This window comes from Ctenopharyngodon idella, chromosome 11, assembly GCF_019924925.1.
Source record: "Ctenopharyngodon idella isolate HZGC_01 chromosome 11, HZGC01, whole genome shotgun sequence".
NCBI classification, from domain to species: Eukaryota; Metazoa; Chordata; class Actinopteri; order Cypriniformes; family Xenocyprididae; genus Ctenopharyngodon; species Ctenopharyngodon idella.
The window spans coordinates 28,103,954-28,121,014 of NC_067230.1; the positions used below are offsets into that span (position 1 = coordinate 28,103,954).

Sequence of the window (17,061 nt, forward strand, 5' to 3'; positions counted from 1 at the left end):
CTCATTTACTTTGAATGGGTGACGTCATGTGTTGCCGAACCGTTGCATCGCTTCCCTAGCGTTGCTCACAGCAGAAGTTGAAAAATTTTCAACTTTTCAAGCACCAATGCAGGCTCAGGCAATCAGATCGCCTTACTTAAATACCCAAGCACAGACGCTAGGCAACTGCGTTCATGCAACACCAAAAAGTAATGTGATTGGCTGTTGTCACTATGACGGTCACATCAGCACCAAGCTTCAGACACGCCCTCTGTCAAGAGCTGACGGCGACGGCCCATGTGAATGCAGCGTTAGGGTGGCGCAACTGGTGCCCGGAAGGCCCCACCCCCCCAATGTGATCATGAACAGACCCGACCGATGCTTGAACAGCTCTGGTCACACCTGTAAACAACTGAACTTTGTGTGTCTATAGAACAGAATTAAGTGCTCAAAAGGAGTGACCACCTTATTTAACTGCAGTACATGGCCAATTAGTAAGGAAGAAATAATGATATTTTCCAGGAAGGTAAAAAACATTGTTTTTGAGTTGTTTGCTGTTATGTCTGTGTGTGTTCCTTTTATAGAGTAGAAGAGCAAAGGAGGAGCAAAAGTGATAGATCAGTGATTTGACTGATCAGAATGGAATCGGTCAGCTGTTGAATTACAGCCATGTGGATGTCTTGCCTATCAAAATTCATCTTAAAAACTACATCAGTACTTTGAAAAACTGCATCTGTTGATGTTGCTCCATCTGGAATAGGCACAGAAGGTACAGATAGCTGGTTTAAAATTAAATTTAGAAGAATTTTGCTCATCCTATTAAGATACATTGGGCTCTTAGCATTGTAGTTGCATTAAAGAAAAAGAAAAGATATTTAATAGATACTTTTGAATAAAATTGTAAGTATGATCACTTGGTAAAGTAAAGCATAACACAAAAGATTAATTAAACACCTTGTTTTGAGCATTTGAAAATGTGCATTGGATAATTAAAATTCAAAACAAAACAAACAAACACAGATTATATATATTTAATTCTCTTGTTTATTCCTCCCCCGTTTACATTATTCACACGTCTATTCATTAAAAATACATTCCGTAATGATAAACATTATGTTCCTATTCCCATCAGGATGGCATACATATTCTTGTCTCATTAGGAAAAGCTTTACATTTTTAGCCCAGAATGCACTGTGCTTAATCGCTCTGCTGGTACATTTTCTGCACTCACTGAGATTTTATTTTATTTTATTTTTAAATTTCATTTAATTTAAATTTAAAATAAAATAAAATTAAAAATAAAATATATTTTATTTTATTTTTCAGGATTTTGCTGTGACACCCAAATTTGTATTGAGAAATTTTCTATAGATAGTATAGAATGCATTGTGCTTAAGACATTTTCTGCACTTTCTTAGACCAATGCTTCACCTGTGCTGTTTTAGACACTGTAATTTCTCCGTCAGTGACCCAGTGTTCAGGTCAGAGCAGCCCTCCATCAATCCTCAGGTCTGATAGACGCTTCAGCCTGAAAAGCCAGAAGAACCGAACGTGGAGAACAGATTTCAGGGTGTAAAAGGAAAAGATGGAAAAGTTAACCACTGCCCGCGGGACGTCTCAGTTTGTGAATGAGCGCAACTGTAAATTTATTTCAGAGCAGGTCGGTGACTTTTCTGTTTTTGATGGATAGACACTTTAAAAGTACATTTTCTGAGGGGGCAAAAGATTAAAAATTGTTTTAAAAAGTGTACACCTAATTCCCTGGAGAGATGCTTTTGTTGAGGAAAGGCATTCGTCACCGCTGACAGGCATTTCCATGTGTAATTGTGACATGGGCTCTGAAATTGGCTGTAAGAGCCCCTAAATGGCTAGACATTGGTATTTAGTATTACTTTGAAACTATATACAGGGGCAATATCTTTTGGCATAACTATCAGATGATATTTCATGTTTTTATAAAGCCTAAGAAGTTTGGGGTTGGTAAGATCTTTGTATGTTTTTGAAAGATGTCTCTTCTGCTCATCAAGGCTACATTTATTCGATAAAAATGCAGTAAAACAATAATATTGTAAAATAAAATTATAATTTGAAATAGCTGTTTTTTATTTGAATGCATTTTTAAATGTAATTAGTTTCTGTGATGTTATAGCTGAATTTTCAGCATCATTACTCCAGTCTTCAGTGTCACATGATCCTCAGAAATCATCCTAATATGATGATTTGCTGTTCAAGAAACATTTCTTATTATTATCAATGTTGAAAACAGTTGTGCGGCTTCATATTTTTGTGGAAACCATTTTTTTTCCACCCAGGATTTATTTAAAACAGAATTTTTGTGACACTATAAACAGTAATGTATGTTTGTTTGTTTGTTTATATTTATTTATATTTTTTTCTAAATTTATATTTCATTTACTTCATTTTGGATATATCCAAAAGTTTGTAAATGTAAAAGATTCTTGACAATATCAGGATAAACTCGTATCATTCTTGGCATGAATGCAATAAAGTAACTGGCAGTTATCTTTGAAGACCAGCAATAATGATGTTCTCTTTTGATAACATAATAATTGGTAATATATACACGTCACAGTCAGAACAGATTTCTTTTTTGAAGAGTAATTATTAGTTTTACTGATTGAATACAAATAAGGTTAGACAAACCATTTAGAACAATGTTTAGAGATGGTTTAAAAAAGTGTTTTTTTATATATATATATATATATATACATACACACACACACACACACACAAACATACATATATATATATATATATATACACATATATATGTGTGTGTGTATATATATTTAACTTGCTAATTTGCTAAAATGAATCAGACTTCTCAACTTTGAGGAGACTGATTATTATGTTAGGTTTCTTAGCTATAATGCTATAAAGCTGCATGTACACAATGCAGTGTGAAAATTGTCATGCTACACTGCTACACACACACCCTTGGTTTTAAGTCTGTGACAAATAGCCTCAGAATTTAGTTAACTTGCACAGTGTCATTGCCAGTGCTCTTCTATTGTATGAAACATGTTGACATACAGATGCTAGCGCTTTTGTCCTGTAGTGTGCACTTGGCATCACTATTTTGAAAGCAGCTGTGCTACTGTCACACTACGGATAAATGTTAAGCTAGTAGCAGCGCTGCCGCTACTTTTAGTTGGTTACCCCTCAACACTGGATCGTAGGAAGGAGCCAAAGAGCAAGAAGGAAAGAAACAGCGAAAGAGAGAGAGAGAGAGATAGAGGCCATCTGTTCCTACTTTCTGACCCAGTGCTCTCATCAAAAACAGCCTTTCCAAATTAGAAGTCCAATCACTGAGTGCACTAATACCGCTGATTACAACACGTGCTCCCTGCGAGTGAGGGACAGAGAAAGAGAGAGATCAGAGAGAGCTGAAAAAGTTCTCTAAGTAGAAAATTAACCAAAGTGATGACATTTAAAAGAAGTGGGGAAAAAAAAAAAAAATTGCACAGACAACCTGTTAATGAATAGGAATGAGAGAGGCTCCCTGGAGTACATGTAAAATACAAGAAGAAGAAGAGCTCATCTGGGGCCTGATGTACATTGGTGGTTCATTAGTTAGTACGGCCAGTTCACATTAATGCATTTAATTCCTTTTTAAGGACAGAAATCTAAATAAATGACCTTTGTTTAAAGGGGTCCTTGATTATGATTTCACTTTTTTAACTTTAGTTAGTGTGTAATGTTGCTGTTCGAGCATAAACAACATCTGCAAAGTTACGACGCTCAAAAGTTCAATGCAAAGGGAGATATTTTCTTTACAGCAACAAATGGCTGATAGGGACTACAGTGACCTTCTTCCTAGGTTGGTGACATCACAAACCCTAAAATTTACATAAACCCTGCCCCCGGGATGTTGGGCTGCTTTAGAGAAGAGGAAGAGTTGTTGTGGTAGGTAACGGCAAGCTTAATTTGTTGTTTTGTGGTACCTATGGGACGGCGAAGCCGGTTTGTGTTATCTGTTAGCACGGTACCCGACACACGTCCATGTGGCAGCTGGCATTTTTTCAAATTGAAGGTGACTCCTTGTTTACCCATTTCCAACTAGTTGGGTGCACTGAATGTAAAGCAGGACTCAGGGTCTCTGGGCTTATGGGGGGTAAAACTGGGTCAGGTAAACGTCTCACACTGACTCCTCCTCGCGCACAGATGGGCACATCTGTCACAGCTTCCCGCGTCAAGTGTCACGCCGGCAGCTCAGGGCTAGCCGCGCAGCACCTCTCATGTTTCCCAGATGGATGGGAGCAGGAAGATACAGTTTACCGTGTTTATCTGTGAAAGAAATCAAGCATGGTATGGCCCTCGGATACAGTCATGGAGAAAAAAAAATGCTTGTTCCATGGTGACCTTGATTCGTACCGAAAACAGGCTAGGTGTCTGGTCATCAATAAAGCCGTGGGGACGGCCCACTGCATATGTCAATGCTACGGCTCTACATGCTTCATCATGCTATGTTTGTGCCTCTGTATAAACTACAGAACAAGAAATGATTGTCTTAATCGGTACTTCTGTCTTGTTTTTCAGTAAAAATATCTAAAAATTAATGCTGTCAAATCGATTAATCTGAATCTAATCTAAATATACACATACATACATACATACATACATAAACACATGTTGTGTGTGTGTGTATATATATATATATATATATATATATATATACAGTCAAACCAAAAATTTTTGATATATTTTTACTAGTGGGTGCAGGGCATTGTAATTCATTTATGTAAGTGAGGATAGCAAAATAAAGTAAACTGTGACATATTATACCCAAAAATTCTTCATACAGTGGACTACTAGTAAAATTGATAAAAATTTGGAACCAAAAATTATTCAGACACTTTGACCTGACCATGTTTTGGTTAAGTGTTATCTGACATAATTAAGATTAATTTTTTCTGACACAGTTTAACTCTGAGATCTTGTCATATTTTATTACCAACTATAGTGAATAAACTGTATTAATGAATGAAATGTTCAAGGTGTCTAAATACATTTTGGTTTGACTGTATGTATATATATATATATATATATATATATATATATATACACACACACAGTGCTCAGCGTAAATGAGTACACCCCCTTTGAAAAGTAACATTTTAAACAATATCTCAATGAACACAAAAACTATTTCCAAAATGTTGACAAGACTAAGTTTAATATAACATCTGTTTAACTTATAACATGAAAGTAAGGCTAATAATATAACTTAGATTACACATTTTTCAGTTTTGCTCAAATTAGGGTGATGCAAAAATGAGTACACCCCACAACAAAAACTACTACATCTAGTACTTTGTATGGCCTCCATGGTTTTTAATGACGGCACCAAGTCTAGGCATGGAATGAACAAGTTGGCGACATTTTGCAACATCTATCTTTTTCCATTCTTCAAGAATGACCTCTTTCAGAGACTGGATGCTGGATGGAGAGTGATGCTCAACTTGTCTCTTCAGAATTCCCCATAGGTGTTCGATTGGGTTCAGATCAGGAGCCACTGAATCACTTTCACCCTGTTCTTCTTCAGAAATCCAACAGTGGCCTTAGATGTGTGTTTAGGATCATTGTCATGTTGGAAAAGTTCACGACGACCAAGGGCACAGAGTGAAGGTAGCATCTTCTCTTTCAGTACAGAGCAGTACATCTGTGAATTCATGATGCCATGAAATGCAGCTCCCAGACACCAGCAGCACTCATGCAGCCCCACATAAGGACACTGCCACTACCATGTTTCACTGTAGGCACCATGCATTTTTCTTTGTATTTCTCACCTTTGCGACGCCATCTCACCTTTTTTAAATTTTTGTACCACTTTTGCTACAGTATTCTGACTGATAAGTAAAGCTTTGCTGATCTTCTTGTAGCCTTCACCTTTCTGGTGTAAAGAAATTATCTCATTTCCCTTTTATATGGTGCCATTGCTGACAGCATGAAATGGGAAGGGGTTTTAACACCCTTTTATAGTCAGCTGTCTGCTGGACACCTGTGTAATGAATAATTAGACTCACCTGTGGTTGAATTCTTGTTAAATTAGACATCTGTAGTCTAAAACTTAGCTTTGCTCCAGTGACTTTCAGTGGGGTGTACTCATTTTTGCATCACCCTAATTTTGAGTAAAACTGAAAATTTTGTTCTGTAAGTTATATTATAAGTTAAGTGATGTTATATAAAACTTAGTCTTGTCAACATTTTGTAAATTGTTTTTGTGTTCATTGAGATACTGTTTAAAATGTTACTTTTCAAAGGGGGTGTACTCATTTATGCTGAGCACTGTGTATATATATATATACAAACTTTTATGTTAGATGTGATTAATCGTGATTAATCGATTTGACAGCACTACTAAAATATTTTGTAGTAAATGGTCTTTAAAACAAGATATCTTGAATTAAGTTTACATTTCTTAGCCCTTTGGTATATTTGTCAAACAAGAGTCAAACAAAATATTCACTTAAAAAGAAAAATGTATGTATAATTATTAATATAATTATTAATATAGAAAATACGTATTAGGGGAATGATTTTTAGTGTTAAGCAAAAAATCATGTTACAGTAATACAGATATCAGTAAAGAGAAGATATACTCTCTCTCTCTCTCTCTCTCTCTCTCTATATATATATATATATATATATATATATATATATATATATATATAAAGGCATCTGAAACAATAAACTAAGTATGGGTATGCTTCCAGATGGAGTTCAAGAAAGTTCTTTTGAATGTCTTTGTAACATGTTTTTATTTTCAATTTACAGTGAATCTCCTGGACACAACCAAAATATCAGGAGACTGGGGCTGGCTCACATATCCTTCACATGGGGTAAGAAATGTCTGTTTCTTCATTATTAGGGCCCGAGCACCGATGGTGTGTGAGGACCCTATTGAAATTGCTCAGCCAATTCTTCTTCTTCTCCGAAATGAATCACATTTTTGAGGGCCTAAACATGCTCAAAAACTCATGAAATTTTGCACACGCATCAGAATTAGGTGTGGCAAAATGGCTCGACAGCGCCACCTACAAAATTTAAATTAAGCGCCCTTCGTGCTATGTTTCACATACAGGTATGTAATTTGGTAGACAGATGTAACATCCCAATACCTACAAAAAAGCCCCTGGATGCAAAATCTGTAAACCCAACAGGAAGTGAGATATTTTGAATTTTCTCTGAAAAATTTTGGCAGTTTTTGACATTTCCACACGTTCTACTTTAACAAACTCCTCCTAGAGCTTTAATCAGATCAACATCATATTCGGTCAGTCTAATCTAAAGGCCTTTGCAATGTTAAATTGCGAAGATCTAGAGTTTTCGCTGAAGGGCGTGTCCGTGGCGGCCTGACAAAGTTCAATGTTTCACCATGAAACAGGAAGTTGTTGTAACTCAGGCGTATAATGTCGGATCTGTCCGAAACTTCACATGTTTTATTAGAGTTCTGACCTGAAGACAACTACTTGGCAATATTCAGTTATAGTCATAGCACCACCTGTGGGTAACAGGAAATGACATGTTTTACACTGTGATTAACTCCTCATAGAGATTTAACCAGATCAACATCATATTTGGTCTGTCTAATCTTAAGGCCTTAGTGATGTTAAATTGCGAAGATCTAGAGTTTTCGTTGATCGGCGTGTCCATGGTGGCCTAACAAAGTCTGATGTTTCGCCATGAACGATGAAGCTGTTGTAACTCAGGCATACAGTTTCCGATCTGCCCCAAACTTCACATGTGTGATAAGAGTACTGGCCTAAAGACATCTACTTGACAATATTCAGTTAGTCATAGCGCCACCTGCTGGCAACAGGAAATGGCATACTTTACAGTGTAATTCACTCCCAGAAACACATTTCAATATGCCACAAAGTACCAAACATACTAGAAATATATTAAATCATGAAACACTTGGCTAAGTGCTAATGTATGCGATTAACGCCACGAAACAGGAAGTTGTTGTAACTCAGGCATACAATGTCTGATCTGCTCCAAACTTCACATGTTTGATAATAGTCCTGGCCTGAAGACATCAACATGGCAATATTCAGTTACGGTCACAGCGTCTTCTGTTGGCAGCAGGAAGTGTGGCACTTTGAAATGACTTTATTTCCCTTGTATTTGCTCGCTTACATGCATGTAGCCCACTGTTCACTGTTTTCCTAAGGCCAACGGGTGACGGTGAGCCCGGGTGTGAGGGCCCTTTCATCGCTGCTTGCAGCTTTAATTAGATGTGTGTTTTAAAATTTTGAGGGATTTTTATTTCAGTGAAGTGCATAACTATTTATGTTAAGAGGAAATTGTTTATACGTTGACATCCTGAAAAGTGTAAACATTGGGGTTTTATGCCGCTTTCAATGTTGTTTTGTTTGTTTGAACTGTCCAACATGTCAACTTTGGCTTCAACTAGTGGTGTGAGTTTGGGGTGGGACTACCTGTTTGTTCGAAGAATGGCAGATGTAGTGTTTGCAAAACAAATCAATGATTATTATTGCAGTTCTTTTGAATGCCACTATGAACTTGCTCCTCCAGCTCAAGGCAGATCAGATTTCTGATTGGCTCATTTAGTTGTTTTCATTTCATAGAGTTGTCTTTCTCAATGACTGTAAGCCTGCGTTCTGTTGCACGATCACTGTAGCCGTTTCTAATTTTATGATGAGTAGTTTATGTTATTAAAACTGTCTTGTTAGCAGTGTTAGAGCCAGTGGCACTGAAAGTACACAAAGCAGCTTTAAAGTCAGCATGAAATCAAAAATGACCTATTTACTTTATTAATTCACATTACTGGTCTTATTGTGAACAGCTGGTGCATATAAATAATTCCATGGTCTTTGTAATCTTTCATCAAAATGGTATAATTTGCTTCACCTATGAAACAACTTTTTATACACAGAGGTTAAATTGGGCCAGAATGATTCAAATATAGGGCAAAAATATTTAAAGGAAAGGGACATTATATATATATATATATATATATATATCATAAACACACACACTTTCCCTAATTCCAACCCCCTGCCCCACTTGCCCCATTGGACACATTATTCAGCAGCTCTCATCTGTACCATAAAAGAGAGAGAGAGACAGAGGTATGTGTGTGTGGGTGAGGAGAGGAGAGGACAGAGCAGGAGAGGAAAAAAGAAAGGCGATGTTCAGAGTTGGCTGCATTTGCATATTCTAATGGAGAAAATGATGCATGGGGTATTGAATTAGTGGTGCACAAAGTGATCTAAGCGTTGAACTGTCACAATTAGCGAGGGTGGCTGTCAGAGGCTGATGGCGGCGTGATGTCCCTTAGAGTGAGGTGCCTCCCTGCCAGGCGACAATTACAAAACCACGCGACACGTCGCGGCCACTGATGTACTGTAACAATCCCGCCATTGTCGGCTCGCATGTTTAACGGTGGTGGAAGTTTGTGGAACACAAGTCAATTCCTTAAATCAAAGTGGGAGAGTCTTTCAACAGGATTTGAAAAGGGTTGTTTGTACATTATGTTGTCTTTAGTGCTTGCCTGTGCAAAAGTCACCTCCATGATGGTAGTGTGTTGCGGATAGTTATTTAGAGATTTGTTTTGTTCTGAATGGTTTCTAAGTGGTTGATATTATATTCTGGTCACTAGATATGGCTCATGTCCCTCCTTCAGTAACTCTATTGGGTGTTGGGACTAGTATACACAAGGCAGAATTGTAAGTTTGTTTGCTTAGAAAAGCTTGGAAAGTTTGGAAAATCACAACTCTCACAACTCTCTTTTAATTTATATTCATGTTTTCATAAATTAGTTGTAAATTTGTTTTATTAGTTGTAAATATTATATTATATTATATTATATTATATTATATTATATTATATTATATTATATTATATTATACCGTAATAGTTTGAGGTCAGAAATACTGTCTAAAGTTTTTTTATTTTTATTTTTTTTTTTACTTTTATTAAAAGATGCATTAAATTGATCAAAAGTGGTAGTAAAGACATTGAAATATTACAAAATAGTTCTATTTCAAATAAATGCTGTTCTTTTGAACTTTTCTTTGCATTTCTATATATATATATATATATATATAGGCATCTGAAACAATAAACTAAGTGCAATGTAGTGTTGTCAAAAATATAGATTTTTCTATACATATCGATACTGAAATATCTGAAACTCTTCCAATACTCATTTTCAGCAGAATAGATACACGATACCAGCTGCTCTTTCTCTCTCTCTCATTTCTCCGACAGCGAGTTGACACACAAACCCGCCTCCCCTCACTCACTTGTTTCATTTCCTCTGGGTGAAAGTTGTTGGTGTTACAGGGCTTGAATTTCAGTGTGGGATTGTGTGTAATATTGCGCATAATTTTACTTATTCCCGCAGATTTTGTTCTCACACCCAAAGTGTGCACGCATAAAACCGCCTCTCAGTACTAAATTGAGTTCTTTTTCTCTGCTTATGGCGCTTAAATAGTCAAATACACAAAATAATGTCAAAATGTCGGTTTTGGTGAGTATTCACATAAACACAGTCAATTATGTTTTAAGTGAACGTAAACAGTTGAGAAAGAGAACACGTGTAACAGTATAATGGATCTGTGCATCAGGTCTTAAAGTGACAGCAGCCTAATATACCTGCTGCCAAATTATGAGATTGTGGCCAGTGAAAATGCTGAATAGCTAGTAACTTTGGAAAACCACTAGCCACAAGCCCTGTTCACAATATTACAGTTTTTTCTGTATATATGATCAAATAAATGCAGCCTTGGTGAGCAGAAGAGACCTTTTTAAAAAAGGTAAAAAATTAGTATAGCTCAATGTCATTTTTACAGTTCAATTTAAACCATGTATTATGTTGCAGCTGCTAATAAAGTTACTCGCCAAAGCCTATTTTTACTCCCATTTGCCGCTTAGTAGGTGTGAGGTTTGTATCCTGGATGAGAGAGAAAGCGCAAGAGAGAGAGAGTTTCTGAATGACAAATGAAATGGATTTCCTCCCTTACAGAGAGCGCATTTACTACGACCTGAAAGGTAGAAAATGGGACATACATAATTCACTGAAGTGCGCTTTCAATGCAAGTCAACAAGCAGTAACGCAGTAAAACTGCCAGATAACGAGCATCCCCGTTTGCATTTGCCCTCTAATTACTGTTTGTTAAATGTATTCTCAACGAATAATGCAAACTATTTACTTGAACTTTGCCACCGTTTTTCGTTCGCATCCACTCAGTCACATAAACACAGAAGGCCTGGAACAGCGATTAAACCGCCTCTTGCGGGAAGCAGGCAGTTATTTCTTCTTCTCTCAACTGTAAAAATAATTTCCACAAATAGATTATGTTAGCGTGCATATTCGCACTGGCACAGCAAACACCTCCTCCCCAATTATTATTTGACAGCTAGCTAAAATTAGTGGTGTACTTTAACAGCTCGGCATTAGTTAGTGTACCTGTCTGATGTGACTGCGGCGGTCCCCACTGAAATGAGCCCCGACAAATGCATCTCATTTACACGCCGCAACGCTCCGTTAGATGCATAAACTTATGTTTGCTTCTCTAATAGCTGTACTTTTATATTTTATGTGCATTTAACTTCAGATCTGTTGACTCTAAACACAAATTAAGCCGATAAGTAAAGTAAAATAAATTAAATGTTTTTAATATCTAATTTGTTTCATATGTCTCATATGCTAGACAGATTAAATGGAAAGCAAATTAAGCCTTTTTTTTTTTTTTTTTTTTAGCTTTTTTTCTGCTTAGAAAAAGACCCCACTAAATTCACGTGCACCTCCTACAGAAAACTGTGCTCAGATTTGTCAAGATACAAAAGTCTTCATATTGAGATCTCAGACTTTTGATTGAATATTTTGATATATTGTCAAATGAGAAGCAGGAGACTTCTCCATTTGTTCTCCATTTAATTCAGTCGCTTTCCCATTACATCTTTAGATAGACAGACAGACAGACAGACAGACAGACAGATAGATAGACAGACAGACAGACAGACAGACAGACAGACAGACAGACAGATAGATAGATAGATAGATAGATAGATAGATAGATAGATAGATGGATCGATGGATGGACAGACAGGTGGATGGATGGATGGATGGATGATAGATAGATAGACGGATTGGATGGATAGATGGATGGATGGATGGATGATAGATAGATAGACGGATGGATGGATGGATTAAAGATGGATGGATGGATGGATGGATGGATGGATGGGCAGACGGACGGATGGATGGATGGATGGATGGGTGGGTGGATGGATGGATGATAGATGGATGGATGGTAGGATGGATGAATGGATGGGCGGACGGATGAGATAGATGGATGGATGGATGGATGGATAGATGGACAGATGGATGGACAGACGGACAGATAGATAGATGGATGGATGGATGGATGATAGATAAATAGACAGACAGGTAGACCGATGGATGGTTGGATAGATAGATAGATAGATAGATAGATAGACAGTTAGACCAAATGATAGATGGATGGATGGATGAATGGATTGAAGGATGGAAGGATGGATTGATTCATGCATGGATGGATGGATGGATGGATGGATGATAGAAGGATGGATAGATGGTAGGATGGATGGATGGATGGATGATAGATGGATGGATGGATGGTAGGATGGATGAGATAGATAAATAGATAGACTAATAGATAGATAGATGGATGGACGGACAGATAGATAAACGGATGGATGGATGATAGATAAATATACAGACAGGTAGACCGATGGACGGATGGATGAACAGATAGATAGATAGATAGATAGATAGATAGACAGGTAGATAGACACAGCTGACGGATGGATGGATTTTTTTATGAAAAAATTTAGATATTAAAGAGATTTAATCAGTAATTTTTCACGTTAATAATAACTCAGATCAGTCTTGAATGAATTTATTGAGAAATAGTCATAAAAAAAAAAAAAAAAAGAGATTGTATTGAGCTCTCAGTTCAAAAAGACTAAATGATCTGGGACATGCGTTCATTTTATAGTTCTATAATCTTACAGTATGCCATCAATTGTCTCATTTGTTTCTAACATCAATCTCTCAAAAAGACTTGTAGGTGAAACATCTGAGACCTCCATTGAGTCTCCTGAGCAACATCTGAGCGATCAATGATTCCTCTGAGACTCCACACACACTTCCTGTTGTTGGTCCAAACAAAATGCTCGTACATGCTGATCACGTAGATGGTAAATACAGTTTGTTTGGTAGTCACAGGCCTGACCCTCATGTTAAAGCGTACGCCGCTGTCTGCTGGAATCGGTATTGATGGATTAAATACTTTAGCCCGCTTTGTGCCCCTGATTCCCATTTACAAAAGGATTTGCTGCATGGACACTTTCCTCTATATCCATTCGTCTTTTTCGAGGATCCGGCACTTCCATTTCCTTAAAATTCAGTCTTCCTCTGAATGCTACGTGACTTCGGTGATGTGCGGCTCGCCACACAATGCATGTTACCGTCAGGGACAATAAAGAGCAGAGCACAAAGAGATTAGAATTTTATATTTGACGTTTTTTTATGCCTGTGACGTATTCCCTGTCACAGTGGAGGGGCCGGCACACAGTGAGTGTCTCGTGGGTTTGATGATAAAACGTTTTCCGTGGCAGATTGTGTCACGCGAGGAGGAGTTCTGCAGCTCCAGGTCGCTTTACACACTCACTGAGCACAGCTATAAGAAAATGTAGCATATGGTTAAAGCAAATCTGTCATGTGCCTTATCATATATGTTGAAATTAGTGCTTGTTTGGACTGGATTAGATACTTTAGACCAGATTGAAGTTTACTTTCATTGACTTACGTGTAAATGATGTCTTAGACTACTAATCGTGTCATATTTAGAAGCAGGAGTTTGACTATCATGTATTGAAAGCTTTATCTCACTCATGATAGTAACAAATACTATATTGTGCTCTCTCTGACAGCTGCTCGACACATTTCATTTATATCTCCGTCTTGGCTCCTGGGAGGTCTGGAAGCTTGTCATATCTCACTTTATCTGCGTTATTTTATAGCAGTTGTAGTCAGAGGAAAGAATGTAATGTTATAGGAATGATTTTAACAGTGAAGATTGACATCGATTACATGAATACCTCTATAGTGACTGCTCCTGATAAAGATATAGTTCTAAAAGTCATTCTAAATATAAAAGAATAGTCACAAAGAAACTATGTCATTGGAATCACTTTTAAAACGTGTATATATATATATATATATTACATATATGCTTTTGATAGCTTGCACGATCACATCTTAAATTAATTATAGTGTATATTTTCATGTTTTTGTGTGCACATGACTCTTTTGTACACATAAGTATGAATGGGAAATGAGAATGGGCTGCATTCTCAGCAGTAACCTGACAAAAGGAATAAAAGCCATCTCAAACTCCGGCCCGGGGAGATGGATTAAAATTGGATTAAACCAGCACCTTGACTATGAAATCCATCACGTTCCCTCATGCAAGTAGGAGGCTTATGGAAGTTGTGCAAGCATAAAGCAGAAAGGAGTGATGAGGAGCTGACATGGACTGAAAAATGAAGAAATGCTGCGCTTTTTAACCTACTCTTGTGTGTGCAGTTCACTCCTATTGTATGTGTGTATAACCCAGGGTTTGACATGGATCGGGTCAGGTAAATTAGAAGTGGTACTCGCTGGCCAATTCAGTGATGTGAATAAAGGAGGAGCAAAGATCAGCCTGCACATTCACTCAATACACTCTTAAAAATAAAGGTTCTTTATTGGCATTGATGGTTTCATGAAGAACTTTTAATAGCCATGGAAACTTTCCATTCCACAAAAGGTTCTTTATAGTGGAAAAAGGTTCTTTAGATTTTTAAAATGTTCTTTATACTAAGAAAAAATAGTTCTTTTAAGGACTGATCACTGAAAGGTTCTTAATTTGTTACAATGTTGCATTTTTTCTTGGTTCGGTTCGCTTTCACAAGGCAATATTTCAAAGTGTACCAAAATGTGTTCATGAGAATTGAATTGAGAATGTCATTTAAGTTACAGTTCAATACCTGAATTTAGATTGAGGCAGCAAAGAGAATGCAGAATTGCAAATCGAATTTGAATATATGTAGTTCCCATCCATTCAGTGTTCAGAAGTTTCCTTAGTGCTTTAACCCTGATGTCTCACTATACAGTAGTCTGAAACTGTCTGAATTTGTCTTGCACGTTCACAATAACCTGTCACAGCATGGGTTATGGACACTTGTGACCCGTGAGAAATAACAACGCTTTGATCAGTTCTGCTGTACTGCTCTCTGCTAACTGGTAAATCAAATTCCTCCGAAGCTGGAGTGAAAGAGTGGCAGTGCATCCTGTCCCCTCATGACAGATTTTCAGGCTTTCTGTTTGTTTCAGACGGTGCAAGGTGACACCGCTGTGCCTGTACTGCAAGTCAGTACATTTCCAAAGAACCTCAGCAGCATGTGCAGCTGTTAGCTGGATGCTCGAATCTCAAGCACGTTCAGGATATGTAGAGCGACTAAACGATAGCTGTAATTGCTCATTTTACAGTTCAGCAGTTTGTCAAAGTTTCAGAAGATGCAACAATGAGCAAATCTAAAACTTGTTTTTCCCAGTTATGATACATTTCTCATCAAGACAAGCCAATTAACCTCTAATTTAATCAGCTTTGACATCCAGGGGCCACAGGCAAGGGTATCAAATGCTTAACTTTACATCCTCTGAAGTAAATGTGATTGATGCTTGCCATAATAGTAGGGTGTTCTGAGTGGTCGCCAAGGTGTTGCTTGATGGTTGTTTGGGAGTTTTGGGTGGTTGCCAGTGTGCTGCTATGCAGTTGCTAGGGTGGACGGACAGATGGACAGATAGATAGATAGATAGATAGACAGACAGACAGACAGACAGATAGATAGATAGATAGATAGATAGATAGATAGATAGATAGAGAGACAGACAGACAGACAGACAGATAGATAGATAGATAGATAGATAGATAGATAGACAGACAGAGGCAGACAGACAGATAGACAGATAGATAGATAGATAGACAGACAGAGGCAGACAGACAGATAGATAGATAGATAGATAGATAGATAGATAGATAATAAATAGACAGACACAGAGGCAGACAGATAGATAGATAGATAGATAGATAGATAGATAGACAGACAGACAGACAGACAGACAGACAGACAGACAGACAATTTCGTAAAATCCTCTTCCTGTCATCGAAATTCAACGTGAGACTAATTCAAACTCTGACTCCAAACTTGAGCAATAGCAATAGTGATGCTTGCCTTAGTAAACACCACTAATTATCTCAGTCTCAAGGTACATCATATTCTTAAATATTTAATCCGGGCTTACACACATAAATGTGACACTAATGATAGATGCCTGATGCAGGGTTTGTGTGTGAATTCATTGTTATGGATCCTCACCGCAGTCAGCCAGCCCTGAATCATTTATGCCCCTTCATGATCTCATAGTGAGATGTCTTTTTACAGTCCAATTCAAGCTGGCAGTGAGACGGGTGACCCCAGGTCGACCCCTGGCAGATATCTCTGCCTTCTGTACATTCCTGCAGGGCTCCAGTCGCCATCGGCTGTCACTAAGCCAAATCAGTCAGGCCTTGACAGCTGCTGTCCGATGACTTCATTATGTTCCTATCTGGCTCGTGTTTGCCATGACACATCTATTGACACCCGCCTCCCTTTTTCGCCCACCCACCACAATCGATAGCAGTGATAAGACAGACGGAGACGATGACAAATGGACTTTGAGAGGGAGATGATATGGATGCATCCAGATGTCCGCCCACTCCCCTGTTACCGTCAAACATGTCTGGAGATGTCACCCTGCGCTGTCGCATGGATGCACAGCATTACTTTAAGAGTGACTGCTGCACCTGAATGCAGTCCAGACGGTCATGCGTGTTTCGCTGTCACAGACGTGCAATTATTGCATCATGCTGTATTTATGTCAAAACCGTTTGCAAAGGGCCAGGAAAACACCCCGGGGTGCCAAACTGCAAACTTAATGCATTAAAAGTAAGTAAATGA

At 37.8% G+C, this 17,061-nt stretch overlaps 1 protein-coding gene across 5 annotated transcripts in view; it reads left to right on the forward strand.

Annotated features, from left to right (window-relative positions):
• epha8 (eph receptor A8) overlaps positions 1 to 17,061 on the forward strand; it is a 95,834-nt gene that overhangs the window by 27,030 nt on the left and 51,743 nt on the right. For all 5 annotated transcript variants that reach the window (XM_051913158.1, XM_051913161.1, XM_051913157.1 and 2 more), the window contains one exon: positions 6,778 to 6,842. In XM_051913158.1, coding sequence (XP_051769118.1) covers positions 6,778 to 6,842 — 65 coding nt within the window. The remainder of the gene's footprint in view (positions 1 to 6,777; positions 6,843 to 17,061) is intronic.